The 24935-nt window shown below is 43.1% G+C and overlaps 3 protein-coding genes across 5 annotated transcripts in view; 2 read left to right on the forward strand and 1 right to left on the reverse strand.

The window, feature by feature from the left end:
- The window catches only part of LOC135909248 (atrial natriuretic peptide-converting enzyme-like), a 33206-nt gene extending 29044 nt beyond the window's left edge, over positions 1–4162 (forward strand). For both annotated transcript variants that reach the window (XM_065441129.1, XM_065441128.1), the window contains exon 10: positions 4030–4162. In XM_065441129.1, the coding sequence (XP_065297201.1) occupies positions 4030–4058 (29 nt within the window). In that variant the 3' untranslated portion in view covers positions 4059–4162. The remainder of the gene's footprint in view (positions 1–4029) is intronic.
- Positions 4163–4166: 4 nt separating this feature from the next.
- Positions 4167–23885, reverse strand: NKAIN (Sodium/potassium-transporting ATPase subunit beta-1-interacting protein). Of its 2 annotated transcripts, none has more exons than XM_065441131.1 (7): positions 23746–23885; positions 22755–22892; positions 22572–22652; positions 21152–21346; positions 19604–19664; positions 5815–14409; positions 4167–4683 (listed from the first exon to the last, which is right to left on the reverse strand). In XM_065441131.1, the coding sequence occupies exons 2-6, from the start codon at positions 22848–22850 to the stop codon at positions 13949–13951; spliced, it is 894 nt and encodes a 297-aa protein (XP_065297203.1). In that variant the 5' UTR covers positions 22851–22892; positions 23746–23885; the 3' UTR covers positions 4167–4683; positions 5815–13948. The 2 variants fall into 2 exon arrangements, with proteins under 2 accessions (XP_065297203.1, XP_065297202.1); XM_065441130.1 differs by lacking the exon at positions 23746–23885 and adding an exon at positions 23084–23480.
- LOC135909250 (COMM domain-containing protein 2) lies at positions 23774–24738 on the forward strand. Its single transcript, XM_065441132.1, has one exon. The coding sequence runs from the start codon at positions 23939–23941 to the stop codon at positions 24542–24544; it is 606 nt and encodes a 201-aa protein (XP_065297204.1). The 5' UTR covers positions 23774–23938; the 3' UTR covers positions 24545–24738.
- The last annotated feature ends 197 nt before the right edge of the window (positions 24739–24935 follow it).

The raw sequence follows: 24935 nt of genomic DNA on the forward strand, positions 1-24935 counted from the left end.
CATTACGCGAAAATCCGTCGCCGTAGTCTGCGTGCACCTTAACACTCTAAAACAAAATTACACCCTTTGGGTTGTATCTTGCCACACAACAATAAACGTCATCTCTCTTGTCCGCATTTCCTTTCTTACAAGCAGCGAGCCCGGTACTTTCCAGTAACGAACGGCATGCGCATTCGTTATATCATTCCTGACAGGAAAGTAGCGGGCGCTGCGCTTTCAAGAAAGGAAACGCAAGCAAGGTATACATGACGATTATCGTTGTGTGGCCACAACCTGGCCACAATAGTCAATTGGCTGAAAGAACTTGACCACAATTGACGATACTTTGCGGACAGAGCTGCACGGCAGCTCACAAAGAGGCAAGCAAGAAGACAGGCTGAAAAGCGACAGAATGACTCGGCTAACGAATACCAAGCTGGTGGCTACTAAAGAAATTACTTGAACGATGTCTGTGGCAAAACATATTTGATTTTCAGCTGTTTTCTTACTTAAAACTCAATTTCTTAAAACGATGTGTTTTATTACATATTTAGCATTATTTCATATGTATTCCAGTAAACCAGTTGAATTTGTTTCCCTCTCATCTGTATAAGTGCAACAACTAATGTGCTAGAATTGAAAATGTGCACTGAACAGTTTTTGTTTCAAATTTTGAAATATGCAAATAAAGCCATAACAGTGGGAACCATTTCACCAAACTAGTAATTTTAGTAAGTCTAGTACAGTTAAAGGAGCGCGAAATTTGGAATAAAATGATATGTGCGTTATGTGGATACCTCCTATAGTTATCTACAAAACGGTTTCTCAACATGGTCAAGAATGCATGGGAAATATAGGGCTTACCCTGTGCCCTTAAGACTGCTTACGTGTGGGAATGCGAGAACATATTATAGTCCCTGTGATGAAAGGTTTCTTTCCGGACGTTCCTTATCCACGCAAGCTCGCCTGTGTTCTCGCGGCGCCTGCAGGCAAGGCCACATCAAAAGGTGCCAAGCGTCTCAACGCGTTCGCTTGCCCGCGAGTTCATAACTCGAAGAACCACTCAGCGGCGTTCAACTGGATGTTAATGTTTTCTTTATTTTATACACTCATGACGTGGCGCCACCTACTCCCTACTGGCTGCGCCCTCACGCGCCCAATATCGCACGCATTAGGCACACCTTTAGTCAACCAAACAAGGAGCCACCAGGGCGTCGGGGAAGCGCGCTCGTCTAGCACTCCGACTAAAATTTACTGAATTTTCTTTTCAGTCATTTACTTTGTTTACAGGAATCTCCCCGAGAAATTTGACGTCAATCCAAGCATTTTTCGACGAAATTTTGCTCATTACGCCGTCGGCCATTATTGGTACCATCTTTCGCTCACGCAAACTAGACCGACGAATTTTTGCGTATAAGGGCTCCACACCTACAAAGAAATCACCCCATCTCATTACAAATAAATGCTCTCTCTCTCTATCCAGGTTTTCCCCGAGTGACGCAGAACTATGTTTTATGTCAAAACGGGCTGAAACCATGTCGCCCGATGCTGCTACTTCTAGTAAGCATGTGAACTAAAAAAAAAAAAAAACGACTTAATCCAGTATGAATACTAAGCAGTAGTGTTTACTTTATTCAAAAATAGAAGGGAGGAGTTAGTAAAATGCACAGCAAATAAAATGTCTTAAAAAAATTACAAATCAAGTCAGACATTTTCCAATACGAATAAAAAGGAGATGCATACAGAAGCAAATATTTTCTAATATGAGCTATCTTTATCAACTGACAGGAAGCTCAGTGGTATGAAGCCTGAACTTTGTCACAATTACGATTTTCTCCAAAGTCAGCCTCAACTATCCTGACATACTCTCAGACCACGCATGACGCCTCGGTGTTGCGTTTCACTGCTTTAAAGCGTTTACTTTGGCTTGGATGAGGGACACCTGCATCTCGGCGTCAGTAAACACTTTGTTTTTATGCGAAGCATATTACGAGGGCTCAACCCAGCTCCTCAGGCGCGGCGGTGTCGCCTTGAATACCACGTGACACCGTGACGTCACGACAGAGAAGTGGCTTTGGCTCAACTCTTGCAAGATGGGCTGGGTGGGAATCGAACCAGGGTCTCCGGAGTGTGAGACGGAGACGCTACCACTGAGCCACGAGTACGGTGCTTCAAAGCGGTACAAAAGCGCCTCTAGTGAATGCGGTGTTGCCTTAGAAACGCTCAGGCGTGCGTCGCTTGCTCAGGCGCACATTTCGTTGCCGCGCCGAACGCTGCGTTGCTCGACGCTCACCGCGTCCAATGCGGGGCGTCCAAGGCGAAGCAGAGTAACGCATGAGTTGTTTCTTCGTCTAGCCGAACCAAATATAGCCAAGCAACAGCAGTTCACCAAGCTAAACAGTGGTTCAACAACAAAAATAAAGGCTAGTATGCTTCGCATCCTGGGCTTAACCTTACCTAAGCCACAGCCATTTTTTGAGCTCAAGCTCCTTCAAAGCGGCGACAGCACGCTTCCTTCCCCGTTCATTCCTCAGTGCGTATCTACTTTCTGTTCTCGTTTTCCTTCCGCCGCGTGTTCGCCCCACGGACTATTTGAAGCATGTTCTTGGTCAGTTGTACAGTCAACATCCGATTTTTCGAATTCCCTAGGGGTCGCGAAAACGTCCGAACAATCGGCCAGTTGGAAAAAATGAATGCATGGGCTCAAACTGCCACAGGCACATTCGCAAAAGCTCTGAAGGCCTGTCGGTACACGTATTAGGCATATCAGTGCTCGTACTGCGACAGGAGATACCGGTTGCACGCGTATATAATTACGGAATAGATACTGCGTACCGTGGCACTTTGCCCCTTTCTACGCTTGTTGTGCTTCACCGCAATACTTTTGCGTTGGCTTCACCAAGGAATATTTTTGTACAAAGGCGAAGCTGACTTTCGGTAACCGGCATTACGCAACGAACGCACCGTGCTTTCCGTGCTTCGACGCCAATCGCGAGGACTACAAACGCAGAGTCGGTGCCATTGCTGACAGCGGCGAATTCTTTCAATGAAAAACACGGCACCCAACGGCAAGAAGCTTAATAGCGAACGTCGAAGCAGCTAGTCCTAGCGTTGCCGTAGTGGTGGCTACGGCTGCCAGCGGATGTGCGTGCGAGAGCGCCAATTCGAGGCTTCGAGGTAAAACGGCAGCGGTGTTGGCTTTAATGACGTTTCGGACCTGCGGTTACGGCAAAATGTCCGGAAAACCGGACGGCGAAGGGTTCGTGCGTCCGAAATTTCAGACGTTCTGATACATTGACTCTGTATAAGGGCCACGTGGTGATGCCGCGAAGCCGCGCGAATTATCGGGCATCCGGTAAGTCGGTCGTTGACTGTACACTGGCAACTCCTCCAGCCGACGACGGGGCGTCAAAGACGATTCGTTACTAGTCCTGTCTGTTACTCGAGCCAGCATTACCGCGACTTTCGCCCCCTTTCAATAAAATTAAAGCTAACTTTCCCTGATAGAAGCACAAATTCCCCGAGTTTTTCCAGACTACTCAAAATCCCCTAGATTTCCCGTTTTTGCAGGTTGGTAGACGCCCTGCACTTAATTCTTTCGCAGTAATATAAAACTTAATCGCCAACTGAACGCATGGTGAGCGGTTCCTCGAGTAATGAACTTCTCGCGGGCAAGCGAGCGCGTTGACACTCTTAATGCGTTTTGATCTGGCCGCACCGAGGCGCATTCAGAATGCAGGCGAGAGCTTTTGCGGACAAGGAACGCGAAAGAAAGGCACAAATTCCCCAAAGAGACCATAACGCTTTCGTATTTCCCCACGTAAGCAGTCGTAAGTGTATCTGCCGAATTTTTCTTTCACCACGTAATCCTGCACATAAGCCACAGACACATACGAATGGCTAGTACTGACGGGGCTACGATTATACTTATATATGAGCTATTTGGCGAGACAAGACAAGGCTTTGCTTTAAAAACCGCGATATTCTTTCGGTGGACGCTGTTGCGATGCTGCACCTTTTCAGTGTCAATATGTGTTTTTCATGTTTCAGTGAACGGCCGACCGAACACCAAACACTGAAGCTGGGCAACCAAAGAACATCGCGTATCAAGCAGCGGCCAACAGAAACAATTCTTGAGCGAGAAGCAAGTGCACCTGCTCGTGGGCCGGACAACAGAGGCCAAGATGTGCTCTTCGCCGCCATTCCTTCAACTCCCGTTTATTTCCATTCACGTGTGCCGGGACGCACGGGAACAAATGAAACTAAAAGAGCCACTGTTAAACTAAGAACCACTCTCCGGACGGACGTCGAGCGCGGGGAGAGTCGTGTTATTCATAAGAAAAGCAACATGTCCAAAATGACGAGCCTTGGTCAAGCTGTCAGGTACGCAAGTAAACAGCGGAGGTAAATAATGAACAGGAGATAACCACAACAGGACCGCAGCACTAAGCTTGAGAGGCGCGCGTTGGACAACACCGAGGACTTGGCGTCTCTCTGATCTTAGTTCTGACGCGCGCTGCCGCTTGGATACTTTTCGATGAGGCTGCTCGAGAAGCACTTGGGGCACTTTTCCATGTCCATCAAGTGTATGACCGCAGGATGTTCGACGCACGCCTTCTGCACTCTGCTCATAACGGTGGTGCCGCAGGTCTGACACGTCACGTAGGCGACGGGCCGATTGCACACGCAGCTGCGCTCCGCTCCCTGCGAGCAAAAGAACAGCGATGCTCATTACAATAACAATTTTTTTTAAAAAAATTTGGCTTCGATGATTCCACCAGTTTAGGAGATGACACCGCAAGTCGTGCGTATGCGTAGCCGAGCTTACGAAGTACTGGTCCCCGTGAATGCGGCACAACAGTATACCGAAACTTCTCTCACTGAGGAAATGTCATCAGCGATCTCTGTGGCAACTTCGAGCTTCGATGCTCACGTTTACTCCCATGCCAGATGTAAAGTGGTACCCTTGCAATTGCTTAACAATTTATCGTGCGAGCGTTGACCTTACCGCTTGTCAGCGGCCTTGCAGCGGCGAGGAGTACTCCTGACGCGAACACCGCAGCAAAATAAATTAGATTTGAAGGTCGCCCTGCGCGCAAGCGCCTATACTGTCGGCGATCCTGCCGCCTCTCAACACAAGGCCGCTTACACGCCGTGCGGTCGACGACTGCGTGATATTATTAAAAATTGCAAGGGTATACAATACGGTTCACGCACATCATTGCGCGTAAGCATAATTCATCTGCGGCAAGTGGCTTTGGTGTTCGGGGAACCCAATTAAAAATCTGTGATGAACGGAAACGGGCGGTAACTTCGTCCTCCACTTAACACTGACCACAAACGTTAACGCCTGGATTGTTGTTTACTGTCCGAGACACCCATATGACAACCTAACGTTGACTGAACCCGACGTCGTGTCGTGTACCGACGCTCAAAGCTACGTTTATGTCAACGCACAAACACAACGAGGTCACAGTAGCCACGGCGATGCTTCAGACTTTACTACACTAAAGAACAAAGCCATGACAGTAGTGCATTGCAGTGGCAGCAGCACGCAAGGCGGTGCCACAAGTTAGCGGTCTTCAAACACGCGCGCGACATCGGCGGCTCCTCGAAACAATAACAAATAAGCGGTCCCAGGTTCATGAAGGCCCCATGCAGCCGTCTAGCGATGCAGAACCTTGATATCTTTACTCTAAAACGAAATCCTGGGAAAGCAGTCGTGTTTAAATCACCGTATTCGCAAACGATGCAGTCGACTGGCAAGGAGAGCGAAGCGCGTTGTAAACACAGACACAAGGGGACATAGACATGCATGTCAGTAGTCACACTTACCCGCGTGCTCCGCACAGCTACGAGCCGTCGTTCAAGCTGGGCGTCCGAGAGTGCAATTCGTCGGGACATCACCAAGCCAGCCAAGTCTCGAATACACGAAGGTGCACACGAGCACTTTCAATAACCACGCGCGCACGTTAGTAAACCAAGTGAACCACGACTGTAACCGACGCGCCACCTGCCAACTTACGATTTAAAACGATGTTATTGATAACTGGCAACAGATATACGACGCAACCGACTACACGATAGTCTGTCCCAATGCAAGAAAACCTGCCCAGGCACAAACACATGGTTTATTTTGTTTTTAAATTGGGAATGATGCATTTGTAAATTGTAATTAACCTTACCTACTTGAAAATCCCCGGCGCACGAAACCGAAACTACGAGAAAAACAAAGCCCACGCCGCCCAACGAAACGCATCGATAGCGCTGATGCTGTCAATCATTCTCATCATTTTCGCTATTTACTCATGACGAAATTGTGCCGAGTCTTGGGTTCAAAATAAAGTACTTCTTTTTTTTATTTATACAAGGTGCTTTCCTTACAAACTGGCAGTGAACAAAAGCAACACTTTACACCTTTCTGCCATCATAACACACACACACACTAAAACGAAATATGAAAGTACATTAAAGCCATTCAGCGACAGACTTCTGTCAAGTTAACAGATTATTATGTATAATGGCACTAGGTTTGTTACTGGGATGCAAGAATTTACAGAAGTCCTTTCAAAGCGACACAAAATGGTTTTGTGAGCAGCCCAAATTGAGATGCACTAGATATATTGACCTGCTGGATTTACCTCAGACAGGTAAGCACGTCTTAAAAAAAAAAGAAAAAAAGGTCTCCTGAAGCTTTCTTTGTTTAAGCATTTATTAGAGATAAAAATGCACTCATAAAGCAAAACTTCCAACAAATATGAATAAAATCTACCACAATTAAGAGAAGTAAATTACAGTGATACATGCTTGCAAATCAGCTTATTCGGACCCTCGAAGGTAACGAAATTTTAAGAAAAAGTATGCTAGAGCTCTAACTGTAACAAAAGCACCCATCAAAATCTAAGTGCTAGCCAGCTGCTTATAAGGTAATTTTAGTTTATTTACGAGAGTCTTGCAATAACCCTACCCAGAACAGTGGTACAATTATTCCATTGATGCCTGCAATACCACTTTTGCCTACACCGGATAGCGTGTGTTTGCTCCATCAGTTGCTGCTTAGAGAACTGCAATCTTTGTTGCAAATGCAAGAGTTATAAATTTGCTGTTTATATTTCTTTTAACTCAACAATTTGCACCTTTCTTTCTTTTAATTAAAGATAAGGTTGGGTCACTGAACAGTCAATTTTCATCTCGAATGCCACAAATTTCATCCGTACTGGCTAAGCCCGAAGCATCACTTCAGCATTTCACATGCACTTTTAATATACAGGGCCTTAAGTAAAGCTTGCTCTTAAGGCTATGGAATGTTTTTTTATTGACAAAGTTCACCAAGGAGCAATAACTCATCTACTAGCTTCAAATTTTATGTAATGTCTAGTTACAGGTGTATAAAGAGTATGAAAAACTGTATTAGTCATGGCAAAAAACTTCTCCACTATGCATACATTGGCAATGGTTCATCATTTTCAACAACTATACAAATACCTTTTAGCAGTCAATCAATCTTGCACTGCTACTGAGATCATTATGTCACATGGCCACAAGCAAGATGCTATTTGTGTTCTCACGGCGAGCAATTCCTCTGAAACACTTCAATGTACACGAAATGCAAATGCAATTAAGCTCTTCACTTTGTAACACGACAGAACCATTATCACTCACAATAACTTCTGCATTCTAAAAGCTTTGGGAAATCCCACATGCTATTACATAACTAGCATTATGATTTCTCTTATCAACAATTTCCAAAGTCTTTTACAAATAACGGCCTACGCAATTCGTTTGGCCCTTTGAGCAACAGCTTCTCAAAACCTCATCACTGTGCCAAGTTGTACAAGGGTGACAAACATGGTTGAGAGGCTCGCATGAAGCCTCAACATATGTGGTTCTAAATAAATAAGTGCTCGCTTCAAAACGCTTTTCACACAGACAGGTCAACCAGGAATTATTTACATGAAAGCACACGGAGTCTGCAACAGTTTCAGCACAAACCACAAACAAACACGCTAGACACCAACCTCCGTGCTGATGAAAATGAGCTTAACATAGTCTCAAGTACCTCAGCTCCAGTCACACGCAACATTACAGTGTGAATGGGCCGCAACACCAAAGCAGGAATGCCAGCAACCACCACTTAAGTGTCAAAAAGCAGCTGCCCTTAAAACATAATCGGCACAAATCCTTTTGCACATTCTGCACAGGACAGGTAGAGGACAACGAAGTGCTTTAAGGAGGCCACCAGTCGAAACAAGAACCCCATATTACAGTTGAACCTTGATATAATGAATTGTTGATTTAAATTAAATGTAAAATTTGTTTGGCAATGCTTTATTTTATGCTTCATGGCTTTCTTGAAGTACCATTCTTTTTTAAAATATTTGGTTGTGCTAAGATAAGAGTAAAAATGCAGAGCACAGTTTGAGGGTGATTGGTTATATTAAGCAAATGTTTGTTTGTTCACAGCTAGAAATAAGCAAGCTACCAGTAAAGAGCTAAAAATTTGCAAGTGTAATTCACAAATGCAGCATTCCGAACAGATAACTCAAATGACTAACAAAAACAAGTCTTTCGAGTGCCGACACAATCCATGAGCTTTCACAAAATTTGCACAGCAATATATTACTTGCGGTTGCAACAAGCCAGCGCCTATTTTTGCACATGCTCTTGTTCTGAATTTTGAAAGCTTGTTTCAACTGCAACTTCATTACATTAAGGTTTGACTGTATTTCATACAGATTAAAATGCCACCCAACATGTCACTAACTCACAACAGAACATATCTGTAGTGCAAATGCCATAGGCAGAATGAAATACCCCTTATTGTGTCAACTGGATTTTTCTGTCATTTAGTTTCTTTTGCTTCCCCCAACTATACCTGCGGACAACTTTCTGTGGCTATGAAGGGAAAGCGTGGCTGCAGCACACATGTTACTGTCCCGAATAGACCGGCAGAGTTTGACAACACTTTTGGTTGCTCGAAACAGATGATGAATCAATGCAGCTTCCGTGTGCGACAGTTTTGCGTTTGCTCAGACACGGAATGGAAAAGCAGCAAAATAAGTAAACTTTTACATTCAGTGGTGTGGTTTATTTAATTGTTGCTAATACGGCGTTTATATTTCCTTCTCTCCAGCTTAAACTAACGTGAATGAGAACGCAGGACTCTCTTCAGAAGCACTCTCACTTGTGCGTGATTTGCCTCTGTAGCTTTCCTTTCAAAGCCACAGAAAGTTGTCCACGAGTATAGCCACACACATTGTGTGAACAATTTGATCTTGCTATTACTTATAAGGTGACATAAATCACTGGCTTCAATGCTCTCTTGTCTGCAATATGCACCTTGAAAGACCATTGTAAAGAAAAAGTCTAATATGCCCGAAAGCTGATAAAGACATACTGCAAACACATTGCAAATGTATGTTCATCCTGTCAATCTTTGAACATGGCACAGGATTTTCGAATGCTGCCCAAAACACAATTTAATTTGGATCGACAAAACCACTGCCAAATGGAAAAGAACTTCACAACAGCAAATATGTCGAACTTTTTCTGACAATGCAGCATCCATGACCACTTGGTGTTAAGGGACACAAAATTAGAAATGGTAACACTGAAAGGTGACCTCAAAGAGAGGCCTGGCAAACAAATCATTGTCAAACAGGTTTCTAGTGCCAAGGAAAGGCCCAATCAAAGTGAATCCATGAGTGAAGTTCATCCAATGACATAAGAGTCCTCTCAATTTCTTTCCGCTACCTTAAAGTCATTGGCGCAATGGCTCATCACAAAAGCAATGGTCTGCACTAAGCAAAAGCAACGGACTATTCGCTAAGCAAGATTCTGATTATTTTAACCCATCAGCAGCAAAGTGTAACAACTGCTCTCAAATTCACATACTAATTTTTCTGGTCTCTAAGTAAGTCACACCAAGGCAGATCCACGAGGTGAGCATCCTCAAGTTTTACATGTGAGGCAGTGTCTGCAGACCTAAACCTATGTCTATTCAAGAAGAACCACTGTGAGCAGCTCATTGAAGCAGCATCTGACTTCTCCAATTCATGCACTGATTACAACGTCACCTTTTGATTTGCGATACCTGGCGATACTGGTGTCCCAAGTACCGCGTCACTATTATCACCCGCTTGTGGAAAAAGGAATAATACAGGATGAGTACAGCTTTACAGGAACAAAATGTACATGATGGCACACCCAACAGCGACACAAGGATTTTGATGGCCACACAGCTAACTATATACAAGATGCAGTCAGACAAATGCACTAAGGGAGAAAAACAACAGACACAATGCTAGAGTACCATCGTCTTTGGTTCTTGGAAGACTGAGGAAGACAGTCTTTTCTGAAGTTGCAAGCAGCACGGAAGGAGGACACACAAATAATGCAAAGGCTGTGTGAGCTAATGTCAGGATTCACTCAACACCATCATGAGAGCCCACTTTGTCTTAGAGTCATAGAAGGTTGCGTTAATGATTGCACAAGAAAACAAGTAGGAACTAGCAGAATGCCAACAACAAAAAGAAAAGGACACATAGATAAACAATGTTGTCAATTAATTAATAGAAAATTTAGGCATTGGCTGCATAGAAATAGACAGCAGCCACTGCAATGCCCAGAAAGATTTCATAAAACAGGGATATTCAATCCCAGACATCAAAGAAGACAGATAAAGGTAAATGGTTTTCATGTATGCAGCTGCTCATTTGCTCATAACTATTAAAAAAAAAGAAAGCTAAGGAGTAAAGGTCCATGAAGATTCTTGAGACCATGTCATAAATATAAAGCAAGAAAAAGTCAACTAATAGCTGCAGTTTGCTATTCAGTACAATTAAAAACATCCACTCTTAAAAATTAAATGAGAACACTGTTTTGCTCCAGCCGTTCTATATACATTCATTAAAACTAAGTGTTTCATGTCTCTCAATGCATTGCTAAAAGTTCTATGCCTCTTCACATGCATGTTGCAAATGTGCCCGCTGATTTCACAGTGGATCTAAAGCCTCACCATATGTGAGGTTTACGGTAAACCAGTTAGAGTAAAGCCCAAGTTTGACACATAGAAGAAACTGAAATAACTCAGAATGAGATAGAGACTGCAAAGAAAGCAAATGCTTGCAAATATTATCGACATCCTGCTCCAAACAATCAACAATTACAGCAATTAAAAGTCGATTTACCCAAAAATGGCATGACAATAAGCAACACATATGTTTAAAAAACCAGCTGTAATGTTCTGCAGCTTTGAGTAATCATCAAAAACAAATATGATTCAGGATAGATTAACCAATTACAACTGACTCATGTTGATTTAAACTCTTATACACTGAGGACCTTGCAAAAAAATTTGGCAGTTCAAAGAAAATTCAGTTTGAAACAGAACTACTAGTTGTTAGATGAAACAATGATGCACAACTACTTGTGTTCATGCATATATACGACCAGAACACTTACAAGTGCTACACAGACTCTATTGCCGTGGACATGCAACCATGGCTGCCAACACACAGCATGAATATCAAATGGAAGCATGTTTAGACTATTCATGACTTATTCATGTACTTTCATCAGTGGTACCCAGTCATGCCGCTCTGTCCATGGGAAGCAAGAATGTTCGAATTGACTGAAAGTCCCGCTTTGACTGAGCACCCTCAAAATTAACTGAAAAGAGAGCAGACCAGCCAAAGTCCAAGATTTGTTTAGATAAACCAGTACTTTGAACTTTATGGGCTTGAATTACCATGAGCTGACTGTGTATCAGCATGAAAATTGCATGAACAAAGCAAATGACAGGAAATTGTGGATTAAAAGTTCCACCTTCCTGCTTGGAAAAAAGAATTGCACTTTTTGTTTTGTGCTTGCAACATTATGCCCAGACATTCTCAGGCAAACGAATGTATTTTTTTAGGCAAATGCCCTCTAAACTTTGTTTTCCAATAAGAGCAGCGTGTTGCTTGAGACTCACCACAATGGCTTTACAAGTTTTTAAGTTATGACCCTATGGTCTACAGATTGGGCAGATTGATTAAATGTTCTCGTGTTTCATGGACCCTCCAACAGCCTTCTTTTGATGAAAATGTAATGGGGCACAATATGACTGTTAGGACACGCACACCTGCAGCATCGCTGTCATACTACCGTATTTGCTCGCATAATGATTGCACTTCTTTGTCAAATAAATTGACGCAAACTCAGGGGTACGATCATAACGCGAGTTAGCAAAAAGAAAACATTTTTTTTTTTTCATCCCGCGTTTGCTGTGGGATGACAATAGGCGGCTACCGCTGTCACAGTGCGGGAAACACCAAAACAAAAATGGCGACCGGCGGAGCAATCCGTACGCGAATTTTTTTTTCTTCTCGCGAGTATATTACGCGCATTGAAACAGTTTCTTCCGTATCAGTAATGAATAATATTGATACTATCGGTAAGTTTACGGCAATAACGTAGCCATGGACCACTTTAAGGGAACAGAAACAGAGATGGGCACGCTTAGCTGGCAGTGACAAAAACCCATGGCGGGCATGCTGCGGAAACTCCGGCATTTGTCTTCACTACTATCCTAACACGGCACGCTTTTGCTAAGGGTGAGCGAATATCTTAGCTGTATTACAAGCGTTGGCGTATCAATAGGGTACAGTTCTAACGTATCACTGTAAATGTGGCTGCTATTGCTGCCGCTCGCGATTTGTTGCGTGCCCACGAGTGCAGACAAGAATCGAAAAGCGCCTTTTTTGTTGTTGTTGTTGACCACAACCGTTATAAAGCCTACAAATAATAAAGGCAAAGCAAGTTTGGTTGTAGCTTTTTTTTCATGGAAGTGCAGAAAGTGATGAAAGGAATAAAATGGGGCACCTGCTTAAGAATGTTCGGTGCGTGCAGACCACTTGGTATGTCTTGGAAGTCGTTCGCATAGCATTGGACAGATGGTAAGCGCGATCATAATTAGCTAGACGTGGCACACGAAATATCGCTGTGGCAAGTTTGGGGTGCGATCGTTACAGGGGAAAGGAAGAAAATCGAATTTTGGCGACAAAATTCAGGGGTGCGATCATTACACGAGTGTAATCATTATGCAAGTAAATACGGTACTTCCAAACGACCTGCAAAGGCTTGACCAAAAGTCCAATTATGCAAAAGAGAGTAAATGACACTGCACAGTTTACACATGAGAATGCTGAGCATAGTTAGAAAGCAGTGTGCTATTTGTAGAAATCAGAATGAAACGTATGACAGAGTCAAGACTTTGCTACTATAAGAAATACAGCAGGAAAAAGAAAAGAAAATATTATGTTTCATGGTAGGACACGTTTGTGCTCTGGGACGTCTCATTGCAGTGTGCAGAATGCATGAAATGTTTCTGATAAATATGGCTGCACAGTAGGCAGATGTTTATGGCAATAAATGGTTAAAACAAAAACATTCTGATCTATATTTTTGCTCCTGCTGACATAACTTCAACTCGGGGAGAATTTTATCCAATGTGAGCACAGCATAGCTGATTTGCAACAACATTTCGCTCTCTGAAAGGCATTCTAGCAGCATAGCAACAGTACTAAGAGCTGCATTTCAGTGAAGTACGACTTACAAACCCAAACAAACACACATGAGAACAAGGACTGCACACTAGTGAGCACTATGAGGTCCAAAACCCGATTCCATCACAAATTTAAGGCTTACTAATTATCTTCAAGCAATCACTATGTGTAAGCCTAGGATATCCTATCTTCTGCTGACCTTCAGGTTACAAGTTGAAGCCTGAATGCTCTATCCTACATATCAATATCTAGATATTAATTTTATATTGCTTGCCAATGTGCATATGAAAGGTTGTAGGAGTGATCAAGCACTGCGACCCAAAGACCGAGCAGAAAGGAACCAAGTTAGGCTCTCAGTAGAGAGCACAACTCTACATGCATACACTTCTTTGCTCGTACAATGTGCACATACTGTTCAAAACTCATATCATTGTCTCAGAGCTGTCCACATAGGGCTGGTGGCGCCCCCTTGTAGAGTGCCTTGTAGAAGGCAGCCCCGTGGCTGCATCATGCTGGTGGGTTGTTCGAAGAGGCCCGCTGAGGTTGGGGTTGGCCTTTCCATACAGCGAGTGGAGGCTGGTGCGGGACCCCAGGTAAACTGGGTTGCACTGACCGCCAAAGTGGGCATAGCTGTCATTGCTTGACGTGTCTAGAGACCGATCGAGCAGACGTGTCACGGGATTCTGGTACTGTGCCTGGCCGGTCGACCGCTTGGACCGCGTTGATCGTCGCTTCACTCGGCGGGGGGTCATGGGTGCGCGGCCCAATCCCGAGCCCATGGAGGGACCGCCACCATCTGTGGCAGGAGGGTCGGTACGGAACTCGATGCTATAAGGCAGGCTGTTCAGTGGTTTTCTTTTGCTGTTTCTTCTTCTGGGTGCAACTGTAGTAGCAAGGAAATGGGATGAGCAGTGTTGAAAAAACAACACAAAAAAAGGTTGGCTAACTAAATTTTCTCACGAAAGCTTAGAAATATCAGGGCGTGCAAGAACCTGTTTATTTGGCTAGCTGATATCCTTACACACAGCAAAACTACAAGGGACAGAAAAGGCAGTATATAGGACATGCCTTTCACGCATTTCTGTACACCTTTCTAGTGTCCTTTATCTTTCCTTCTTGCCTCTCATATCATAAAAGGACGCTCTGCAGTACTGTAATCACATCACTTCAATATGCCATGTTTGTAGGCAAATCAATCATTTTTGTGTGCAAGAATAGCCTGAAGCTATTATCTGCACTGATGAAGGCTGGAGAAATAGACAAGTATGCATTTCTGCCATTTCTGTTGCAGCGCTTGGCCTTTCTTCCGACAAACCTGAGCTGGTTACTGGGACGAAGGCCCAGCCTGCACCCAGAATGTTTGAAATATATCATATCTACTCTAACGAGTTGCTCAGCTAGCTGGTTCATTAACTGCAGATTTGACAGAAGCGCCCACCTTAGACAAGACGGCAAAAAAGACATAACCAGATGCAAATTTACTTTACTGCAATGCACACTTGATTGCAAAACATACTTTTATTATCAGACTTCAATGAATGCAGAAGTGCAATACCTTTGCTTGTTCCCTCACCAGAGTTTCATTGTAAGAGAAAAAATTCTGATACATTCTCAATTGGAAAAAATAAAAATAAAAATCTGAGGTTGCTGCAAGTGCCTGATTTGTATATCAGCTATATCCACTTGATACTACAGTCCAGGGGCCTTAACACATTTAAAGCATGTTCTCCTCCCCAGATGTTATGTTAAGCAAGTGAGAAACTCATCTTTTGTTTAAATGCCATCGTTGGATACCAGAAGCAGCACCTCTACATACACATACAAAGTTGTTGTCTCCTCATATTTCAAATGGTATAAACTACTTTCTTTTTTTCATTAACACAGAGATGATGAAGCAGCCTGGTGGGGTAGTTTGCCATGTTGACGCTACATCGTAGATTTTCATGTCATTTTGTGGTATTCAAAAAGCACTTCATGGTTGCTTTCCATTGTCTGTGACAACATAATGGCCTATATAAAGTTAATGTCAATTTACTGGAAAGCTGGCGAGAAGAATACCATTAAACCACCTTCATATAGTTCCACATTCATCTGACATTATATCGGAAGTGAATGTGTTATGTAATCGTAACTAATTACCTGAATTCTAATTAAATTTGAGAAGGTTTGAGGCAATGTGCAATATAATTTACAAGGCGTCTCGGAAAGTGCTATCCAATGATGACGAGTTCAAAGGTGGTGTCAAAGCCTGGCCTTCCAAGATTGGAGCATAAGATTCAGACACCATCCATTGCGGTTTTCATTTCATACTCAATTCCAACGCGAACGTCATATTTTAGTTAACCTTCGTCGGCGAAAAGTTGGCTTCAGAATCAAGTGAACGTGGTGGTTGTGTCTTGCTTATCCAAAAACACCTGCTCAAAGAACATGTGCACTACCACATCAGCCATAGATTCCGAAGACAGTACAATGCAAATAGCGATAATTTGACGAATCAGGCGTTGATTGTTCAAAGGCAAGGTGTCTAGACACAGCAACATCTAGTCGATGGCACAAAGGCAGTCTGCACTGTACCTGCAAGTGCTCAATGATGTGTTTGCCTACCTCTCTCTTAAGAAAAAAACTAAATGATGTTCAACCTGAACATTCCTTTTATGAACGCAAACACACATATTCTTGTAGTTGCAGTGTAAAGGGTTAACGGAAACAAAATTTCATTTTGTTGATAAAATGGTTATGAGTTAGTAGTATCCTGTACACTAGTATAGTAGTAGTTAGTAGTGAAATTCATTAATTCGACTCCAGTTACCTTAATTTGTCAGTTAATTTGATCTTCACTGAAGGTCCCAGCTGGCACTCATGCATTTCTATGGGCCCAAACTTTCATTATTTCGATCCTAAAATTGGCCTTCGCCGGATCATTTGAACTTGACAGTCAGCACGCTTACACCCGACCCATATAATGACCCGAACAGCAACACCTATAGTGGCAACATCTGTCTCGACGGAGCTGTGGAGACAGTGAATGTGTTGAACATATGTCATCTCTCGTTGAAAAGGCCTATTTCCGGCGCACCCTAGGTTGTGTTGGAGCTGACTTCAAAGGACAAGTGGCGGAGCTGACTTTAGAAATCCGGCCGCCGCTGTTCAACAATTTTTTTTGCTAAAAAATCTGACGCCTGTAAGCGTGCGTGCATATAATTCAGGGGTGTGTTAGAATAGAGCAGATGGTGTCAAAAGAATCAGTGGTGTGCTCTCGAGTTATTTCTGCATCTTGCTTAATTTGACCCAATGGACGATTCAATCAAGTCCGCCAGTTCCATCAGGGTCGAATTAACGGACGTCAACTGCATACTACCAAAGCAATCTTCCCAAAGCTGCAGGGCTAGCAATATTTAAGTTATTTTTATTAACAGCCGTTCAATAGCTCCTGATCAGACGAAGTGGGCACCTGATCGTTAGCAGATGTGATGCAAGTCAGATATTGAGCACATGAGGCAGCGCATTAATCTCAGGCGTCATGCCCAGGTGCCGTACAGGTTCTCAATGTCCTGGGTTCACTTCTGGTGAGCGGTAATGGCAAAATTTCTCTTTAGCTTCAGTATCAAAAACATATTGAACGCCAGGTAAAAATGTGTCTAGTATGCCAATGCCATCATCCAGAGCCATGCGTATACATATTATACCCAAGCCATTTCACTTTTGCCAGAGTGCTCACGAGTAGGGGTGTAACACTACACAGTGAAAAGTCAATTGAAAGTTAGTTTTGTGCAGCAGGGTAAGTTGTTAGTAGGCGACACAAGTGCACAAGAAAGAACACCCATCCCAAGCACAAGAAACAAGAGAAGAGAGAAAGAGAGAATACATACATTGTGTTCTGCATGCGACACGGCTTTGGCGGTGTTATATATGCAGAGTAAGTGTCAAAGCCCCCAATGAAATCAACTGAAAAAGTAGAGAGAGATCTGATATTCTAACAGAATTTCCAAATCACAGAGCTCGTATACAACTTGCAAGGCTAATACCAGCGCCACGTGGCCAAGTTTATCAGTAAGACTATATGTATTTCTTTAATGCTATTACTATTTTTCCATGTATTACACCTAATGGACGTTCAAAAAGCTACAGTGCAACATGGGGTTTATGTTATAAATTAATTTAGCCATGTAGAGTGTCTTTATTGCAACACACAGCTCTGCATTGCTTAAGGTCACTTGTTGAATGTACTGTAAATACATACTTTTGCCTTACAATGCGGCTTCACTGTGATACGCTCCACATAGCTGTGAAACCGCACCCCATCTAAACAAGAGGCAGCAGTGAAGATTATAATCATTCTGTTTTATTATTCTTATTCTGCATATAAAGTTATTCACATTGTTGCATTTGTAGTTTGACTACACTAATTACCCAGGCACAAACATTGTTTTTTCTAAGGAATTTATGTTCACGTTTAGCTTATAAAAGTATGTACAAGTGAAAACACGATATTCTTGGAGTAAGTGACGATAGAATCACAAGTTTCAGAATATGGTGCTGTTATTAACAAAGGCACTAAGAGCGACATTAAATGGTTATTACATTTTAATTTCTCTTTCTGCCCGTCAAGTAAACCACCATATTTTAAACAAAGGGTGTCTGCTTGGCAAAGATATTTTTATGAAGAGTGCTTTTATTCGCGTTTTCGATGATGCCATCTTCTGTGAAGAGAAGCTTGGTGGTCAAGTGATGTTTTTTCCGAGGTCTGGGATGGTTGACTCAAGAGATGCCTGTAGTCTACAGAATGTTAAACAGTGATTCCAAAGCGCCCTATTCTCTTTTGACAAATAGAAAGGCGCTTAAATGGCGTCAAATTAAGAATTTTCATTATACACTTGTCTCTTACTATCATCAAACTTTCTTGTTCAAGACAAACATTGTGAGAGAGCGAGCATACAGGTTTGGCAGCCGAGTGCAGAGTCGGCAAACTACTAAATGAGAGTCAGATGCCAATAAATTTATCTATATGGGAGCATTAGGTACTTAATGCCATTTTATGTACGCATGTAGCATCAGTTAAGGCATTAGAAGACAGGCACAAAAGTAATATTAAAAAAAAGTGTGTTAGTGACTGTCTGACAGCAGACTTTTATTAGTTTAGCAAGTTATCAAACATAAGGTCAAGAATACTGACTGTTTAGTAAAGGATGATCAACAATGGTTGAACAAGGGGTCTTGCCTACTAATCCCCTTGTTGAAACACTCACTCTAGAGACATCCCTTGTTTAATTTGGGTCCCTTCAATCCACGTTTCTATGAACCTTTATCTTGTCTGTTAAATAATTAAACATGACAAGAATGACACATCTTGTTCAATTTCAGAAATATTTTCTCCTTAATTTTTCTGGACTAGAGATATCTGACCTTACATTTAATACTCCAAGTGCCGTGCTCTAGTGTACTCATCTCACCATCGACGCACGTCCGTGGCTGTGCCCGAGATAATTCATGAACTGAAACATCTACAGCCTGGCGGCGCCATCTACTCAGAAGTTGGTAAAATTTAAATTTTATGGTAGGTTTTGTTTTTTATATGACAGATGACGTGGCAGAGCTTATCGACTGTCATCATTGTTTTTTTTATATATATATATGCAACCTGCACCCAACCTTTACAGCAAAAACTTTTTCATTCTTGGTCAGCGTTACATGTTCAAAAATATGGTACTGCCTTACCTGCCAGGGTTTATTGGTTGCTACAATTTGTGCTGCCATCTAAAACCTGCATCGCCGAAATATGGCACTGCAGCACCGTATATAAGGAGCGAGGTGTCTTTGAGGAGCAAGATTCTGAGAAAAAATTTCACCTTGTATACAAATAAATATGGCATTTGGATGCATACTTCCAGTATACTTGATGAATAGCTACACAGTGATGTCGAACTGCCTTTTCAGCTAACAAAACATTATAAGTGCACCTATGTCTTCTTTTTTTTTTTTTCAAGTTGAGATTTATAATGTTGGTGGCCCATCAACTAAGAAGTCATAATAGTTTGTTGTGTGAATGTAATATCACTGAGAAAATGTTTCAAACTCACATGAGTCATCTTCCTGAGTATAAAGGTAGATCAGGTAGCAGCCTCCAACAAATCCCACAAACTGCAGAGCAAATACAAATGAAATTAAGTTTACAGGCACCAACAATGCAGAGCTTGTCAATGCATTTGAAAGACATTACACAGTTCTACCAAGTGACAAGTGTCCTACTGTAGAAAATAAATGTGGCACCTTCTGTACAATATTCACTGATAAGTTGAACCACCCAAGGGCCATCTTTTAGTTTTCCAGAGACATCAAAACAATCTAGTTAACCCTCTATGGATGAGTGCTACCTACAGACAACACACCAGAAATAGTGTTTTTCTTGCTTAGTTACATCGTTGAGAACATAGTTTCTGGCTAAATGTCTTCAGCCGACACTGAATGACAGGCATCAAGAGTCATTGGTTGGCTTAGAGCAGGAACATGGGATGAGGAAGAAATATGGTACTTGACTCACTTTCTTTTGAAAGCAGTCAGTGGGGATTGACGGATACAAGATCTCGAGTTGTAGTGGTACATAACACACATAATGTATAGCAAATGCAATATACACCTATGGCTCGCATTTGACAACAGCAAAGTAATTATTGAAAAGCTTGCCTTGAGCACATGCCTTTTGCGAGATACATACACACTTTATTATAGATGGTTTAGCTTTAGATGCAGCAGAAAAATTCGAACAGCTGAGACTGACAAGCAATGCATTGCTTTTTATATCACAGTAAGTGCTGCAGAGACCTTGCTGTTACATATTTCATGTGCTTAAGGAACATGCTTGAAGCAAGCGTCCCTCTTGCGCCCTTTTACAATGGGAAAATTTTTAGCAGAAAGTTTGGAGACCGAAAAGCAAAGCTTTTTTGTGAACAGCATTTCTCCTAAAGTGATTCCAAATGCTTAAAGTTGCCGAAAAATTTGGGATTTCTGCTCTAGCTCTGCTTTAGTGCCATTTAACTTGTTAGCACCCTGGTCCCAAGGAGTAAGCCTTTTGCACAATGGCATTGTAACGCCCCTTTAGTTTACAGAGACGATGCCTATTGAATTTATTTTACATAATAAACATAATCTCCAGCCTAGAACAAAGCTTTATACTAAAACTAAAGAGGGAGATGTTGTGTTGCGATCATTCAGCTAGTGTGGAATCTGTCATCTTTATGCTTGTGCCTTCAGAAGTCCTCATGGCATTACTTATTGTTGATTGTTTTTCTAAATTTCAAAGCAATCATATGTTTCTTAATGTACGAAGGCAAAGAATCTCAGTACACAAAAATAATAACTGCAAATTATAGCATTTATAACACAATATTTTGTTGAAAATGACCAATTTGCAAAGCAACATAGCCGTTTGAAGCCATAAGGTTGAAGTTACAAAGGCAAATCTTTGTAATATGCATAATTCTGACCTTGGTTCAATTGCCTGTGCACACTTACAGACAGTAGCACATTATGTTTCTCTAGTAAGTTTTGAAGGAACCTTTATGCAGCCTAAAATGTGGCATTGCCTTGTTTCATGAACTTCAAGAGAGATAGGTGTGTGGCATGCTTACCGCTAGCAGGCACTGCACCCCAGCTTGAATGCACTCAACATGGTAGTATGCAAGTAGGCATCCCGTCACCGATACAGGCCTGGTGACAGCCAAGATGTCATCGGAAGAGCTGTAGTTGAAGATGGCCACGCAACCAAAGCCATTTGCCTCCCACCAACTCCGGCTTCCAGTGCCCATATTCAGAATGCTGGAGTCCTGAGAACAAACATCAATCAAGGCACTTTTTGCTGCATGTCAACACTGCAAGATGTTTTCTTGACTCGTTTGTTCATAACGAAGTACGCAAAAACATATCGCACTAAAGATAAGGATGATGAGTGAGTGCTATGCTTTAGTATCTGTCTAGTGCCAAACAAGAGAACATGTGCTTTCAATTAAGAATGGAACTAGCTCACACCAGCGCTTTTACTGTGGCTTGTCAGGTGGTGTACTGCAGTTTGAGAGCACTCTCAGAACAAGCCATGACACCAATGACATGAAAGCCAACAAAAGCATACTATACCAAGAAGAGGGGGGCACTTACGCATCAGTGTCACTTCTGTTGCACTTTGCAAGAGCAAGTTTCAGTTTTTAGATACGGCTGTGTGACAGTGTTTCATATATTTTTTGTTTGCTCTCTTTGGACAAGCGCATCCAAGCAGTCGATGCAGGAGCTCTTGTTGTCCATCTTACCTTTCCCCAGCTTATGCTTTGTGCCACTCACATCAACAGCTATGCACCGACTAGCCCAACATCGTACCTTGCTAATCTTGGAGTCTGTCCCAGCCCAACAAACTGCGTGCGAACAAGATAGAGAAGGCGCAGTGCTGCAGTCTAACTGTATTCATTTGTGATGCAGCAAGGACTAGATTTCATCAGCCGATGCACTCATACAGCGCACGAGACCCTCGTGGCTGCACAGCACAAAGCATGCATGACACTAATAAAATATTGCGGCAGTTTTTCGTGCACGCACCAAAATGTGAACAAGGACACATACATTATTTTTCTAAGAGGCAGAATTCATTGCTGCAGCATTACTCATGCCATATACATGATATACCAGGCAACAGTTTCGCTTTTACAGCAACGGTCATTTCACAGCAAAGGGGCTCGACGTAAAATTCGATCCAATTGTTGGCCGCGTCTGCTAACAGCCATTTAGCAGGCCAACAAGTGCACAAATCTGAGCGCGCAGGTTTAATCTTAATCGTAGCACGAAGGAAACAAAAACAGGCACGAAATGCGCACCTTGATAAACATCAACAAATGAACAGAAGTGTTTCAACAGAAAGCATTATTGAGAACACATAAAGTCAGCCCATATGCCAAACAAGTAACAATGCATACAAACATTGCATCTTTTGTTACTAGAGTGCATCCACTAGCATGTGTACTAGTTTAGGTTTCTAAGTGCTGACTCACAGCACGTTGCTCTTACCCTGTTCAGGGCGCCGATTTCCATGTAAATGCAGATGACAAAAAGGTTCCATCCAATCCACAAGAGAGTCCAGATGATGTACTGCAATGGAAATTTCATACCCCCATTGTATCCATACTCCCATCGCTATCTCGAGATGCTATACACCGGCGCTTGTTGGGCAAAATGCTTCAATGCACTCACGGCAACAACGTATCTTGGCCGGTAGTGGTACGTTCCGAAGAAACCGAAGATGACGAATATGATCTGGAAAAAGTTCGCCAGGATCGGCGCCCACATGTACCCCAGGAAGTCGAAGACTTGGCGTTGGAATGTAGCGATCTGCACAAAGACGGCTCTTCGCGCTCAGAATACGCAGCGCAACGTGAGCGCACAATAAAATAAACAAAGAAAACATAACGAGCAAAGTCGATAACAAGAACAAGCAAGTCCCTGCGCTCCCTTTACACGGCTACACGATAAGGCCGTAGCGTTTATCTGATTACGAGAAAGGCTATGGTCGGTCAACTTACCAGTTGAATGATGCAAATCGCCAAGACAAGGATCCTTGCGCCGCAGCAAGACATACTTTGGCGACAGTAACCAAACAGTGTCTAACTCTCCATAGTCACAACAACGTGGATATACATCGGAAAACAATCCTTGTCTGATGCGGCCTCAACCGCAGCACTGCAGGTGACACTAACATGGCAACCACCGCATCACAAATTCACGTCACACACTACATTTGTCCTGGCATTTTAGAGCTTCCAGTGACAAAGAGAAGTCCCGATTGAGAGGCCTCATTTCTTCGAGCGCTGAATAAATTCCAGACTTGTTTTCTCCAACATTCGTTGGTAGAAACAGCACAAAAGCACGACACACAACAGAACCCCGTGCATACAACGGGCAACTTTAGACCAATGAGCATGCGCGGAAGAGCGAACGAAATGCAAAGCGACAGCGTCGCCATCTAGAACAAAGTATGTTGAATAAAAGAAAGGCTGCTGCGTAATGAGCTATCTTCGATAAAGAACTTGAAAAAGTTATCCTTGTGTTACCTCAAAACAAAATCTGAAATCACGAAATCCAGGTCTGCTGGCTCAACCATTGCAATGGCATGTGCAATGGCTCAAGTAGCGCGACGTATCAGCATCCTGTTGGCTACCATGTGAATGTTTTTTTTTTTTTTCACCTTTTCTGTGCGTGCGCAGCTTCGTGCTTAGCGCTGTGGTCCTGCTGTGGCTTGTGGGCGTTTCGTCTGTTACATGCAGTTCATGGAAGGAAGCTCAAACGCGTGCTTCGCTCCTTGTTAGTCGTGCGTCTCGACGAATATTTTTGCTACGTGTGGCCGTGATCAGCGCCAGGTGAACCCAGCAGACATCATCATGTTACTCATACTCGACGATGAACACAAACAGCACCTCCAGTTTATCACCAGCGTCGACGAGCCGGTGGCAAAGGAGTTCTGCAAGATCGCCAACGAGTTCCTCGTTCGCGGAGTGAACCCCAAAGTGTACCACTCTGCCGCGCAGAAGCTCCAAGTCGACGACGACGTCGTTCAGGGTGCCGTTGAGGGCCTTTCCCACCTTCTCAGCCAGGCCGCGAAGCTGAAGCTCGGCGAACAACACTTACGAGAATCGCTATTGCTGCTGAGCTTTCCCGAGTCTGTGTGCGAAGAGCTCGTGAAACACCACGTCGATAACGAGAGGAACGTACGCAAGCTGCTGTCTGAGAAGTCCATTCCCTGCTGGAGTTTCTCGCATCTCCAATGGAGACTGGAGGCCGAGGTCGCCAGTCGCTGTCTCAAGTCGCACGTGACGCCTCTCGTTACCTTCAAGTTTCATCTCAAGCAAGGAGATGGCAGCGAAACCAAAGAAGTGGTGTTGCAGACGGACCCTTTAAACCTGTTGCACATGACCGAATCACTGGAGGAAGCGCTACAGAGTGCCAAGTCTCTTCACATGCGAAGAATAGCGAAGCACGTCAAGTGATAACTGAACGCGATAACGGCTCTCGACATCTGGATCTGGTCGTACCCGTGTTGTACTCGAGCGTTTCTCGCGGAACAAGAACAATGTAGTACAAGTCTGAACGATTTGCTGCGGTGCGATACTACGATGCAAACAAAAATATTGCTTACCGTGTTACTTGATTGGTGCACCATAAAGGCGTTCCTTCACATTAATGGGGGTGTTTTCAAGTGCTTTGTATCTGCACAAACTACACTCACTACCACTAATGCAAAAAGAAATAAGAAAAAAATGGGAAGAAAGCAAACGTAAGTGCATTCAAGCATTACTGCCAAAGCAATAACCCAAGGATGACCAGGCTATCTGCAAATGGCAAGCATGCAGCATGGGCCAAGCAAAACAACCGACAGAC

Source organism: Dermacentor albipictus, chromosome 5 (genome assembly GCF_038994185.2).
Source record: "Dermacentor albipictus isolate Rhodes 1998 colony chromosome 5, USDA_Dalb.pri_finalv2, whole genome shotgun sequence".
Classification (NCBI taxonomy): Eukaryota; Metazoa; Arthropoda; class Arachnida; order Ixodida; family Ixodidae; genus Dermacentor; species Dermacentor albipictus.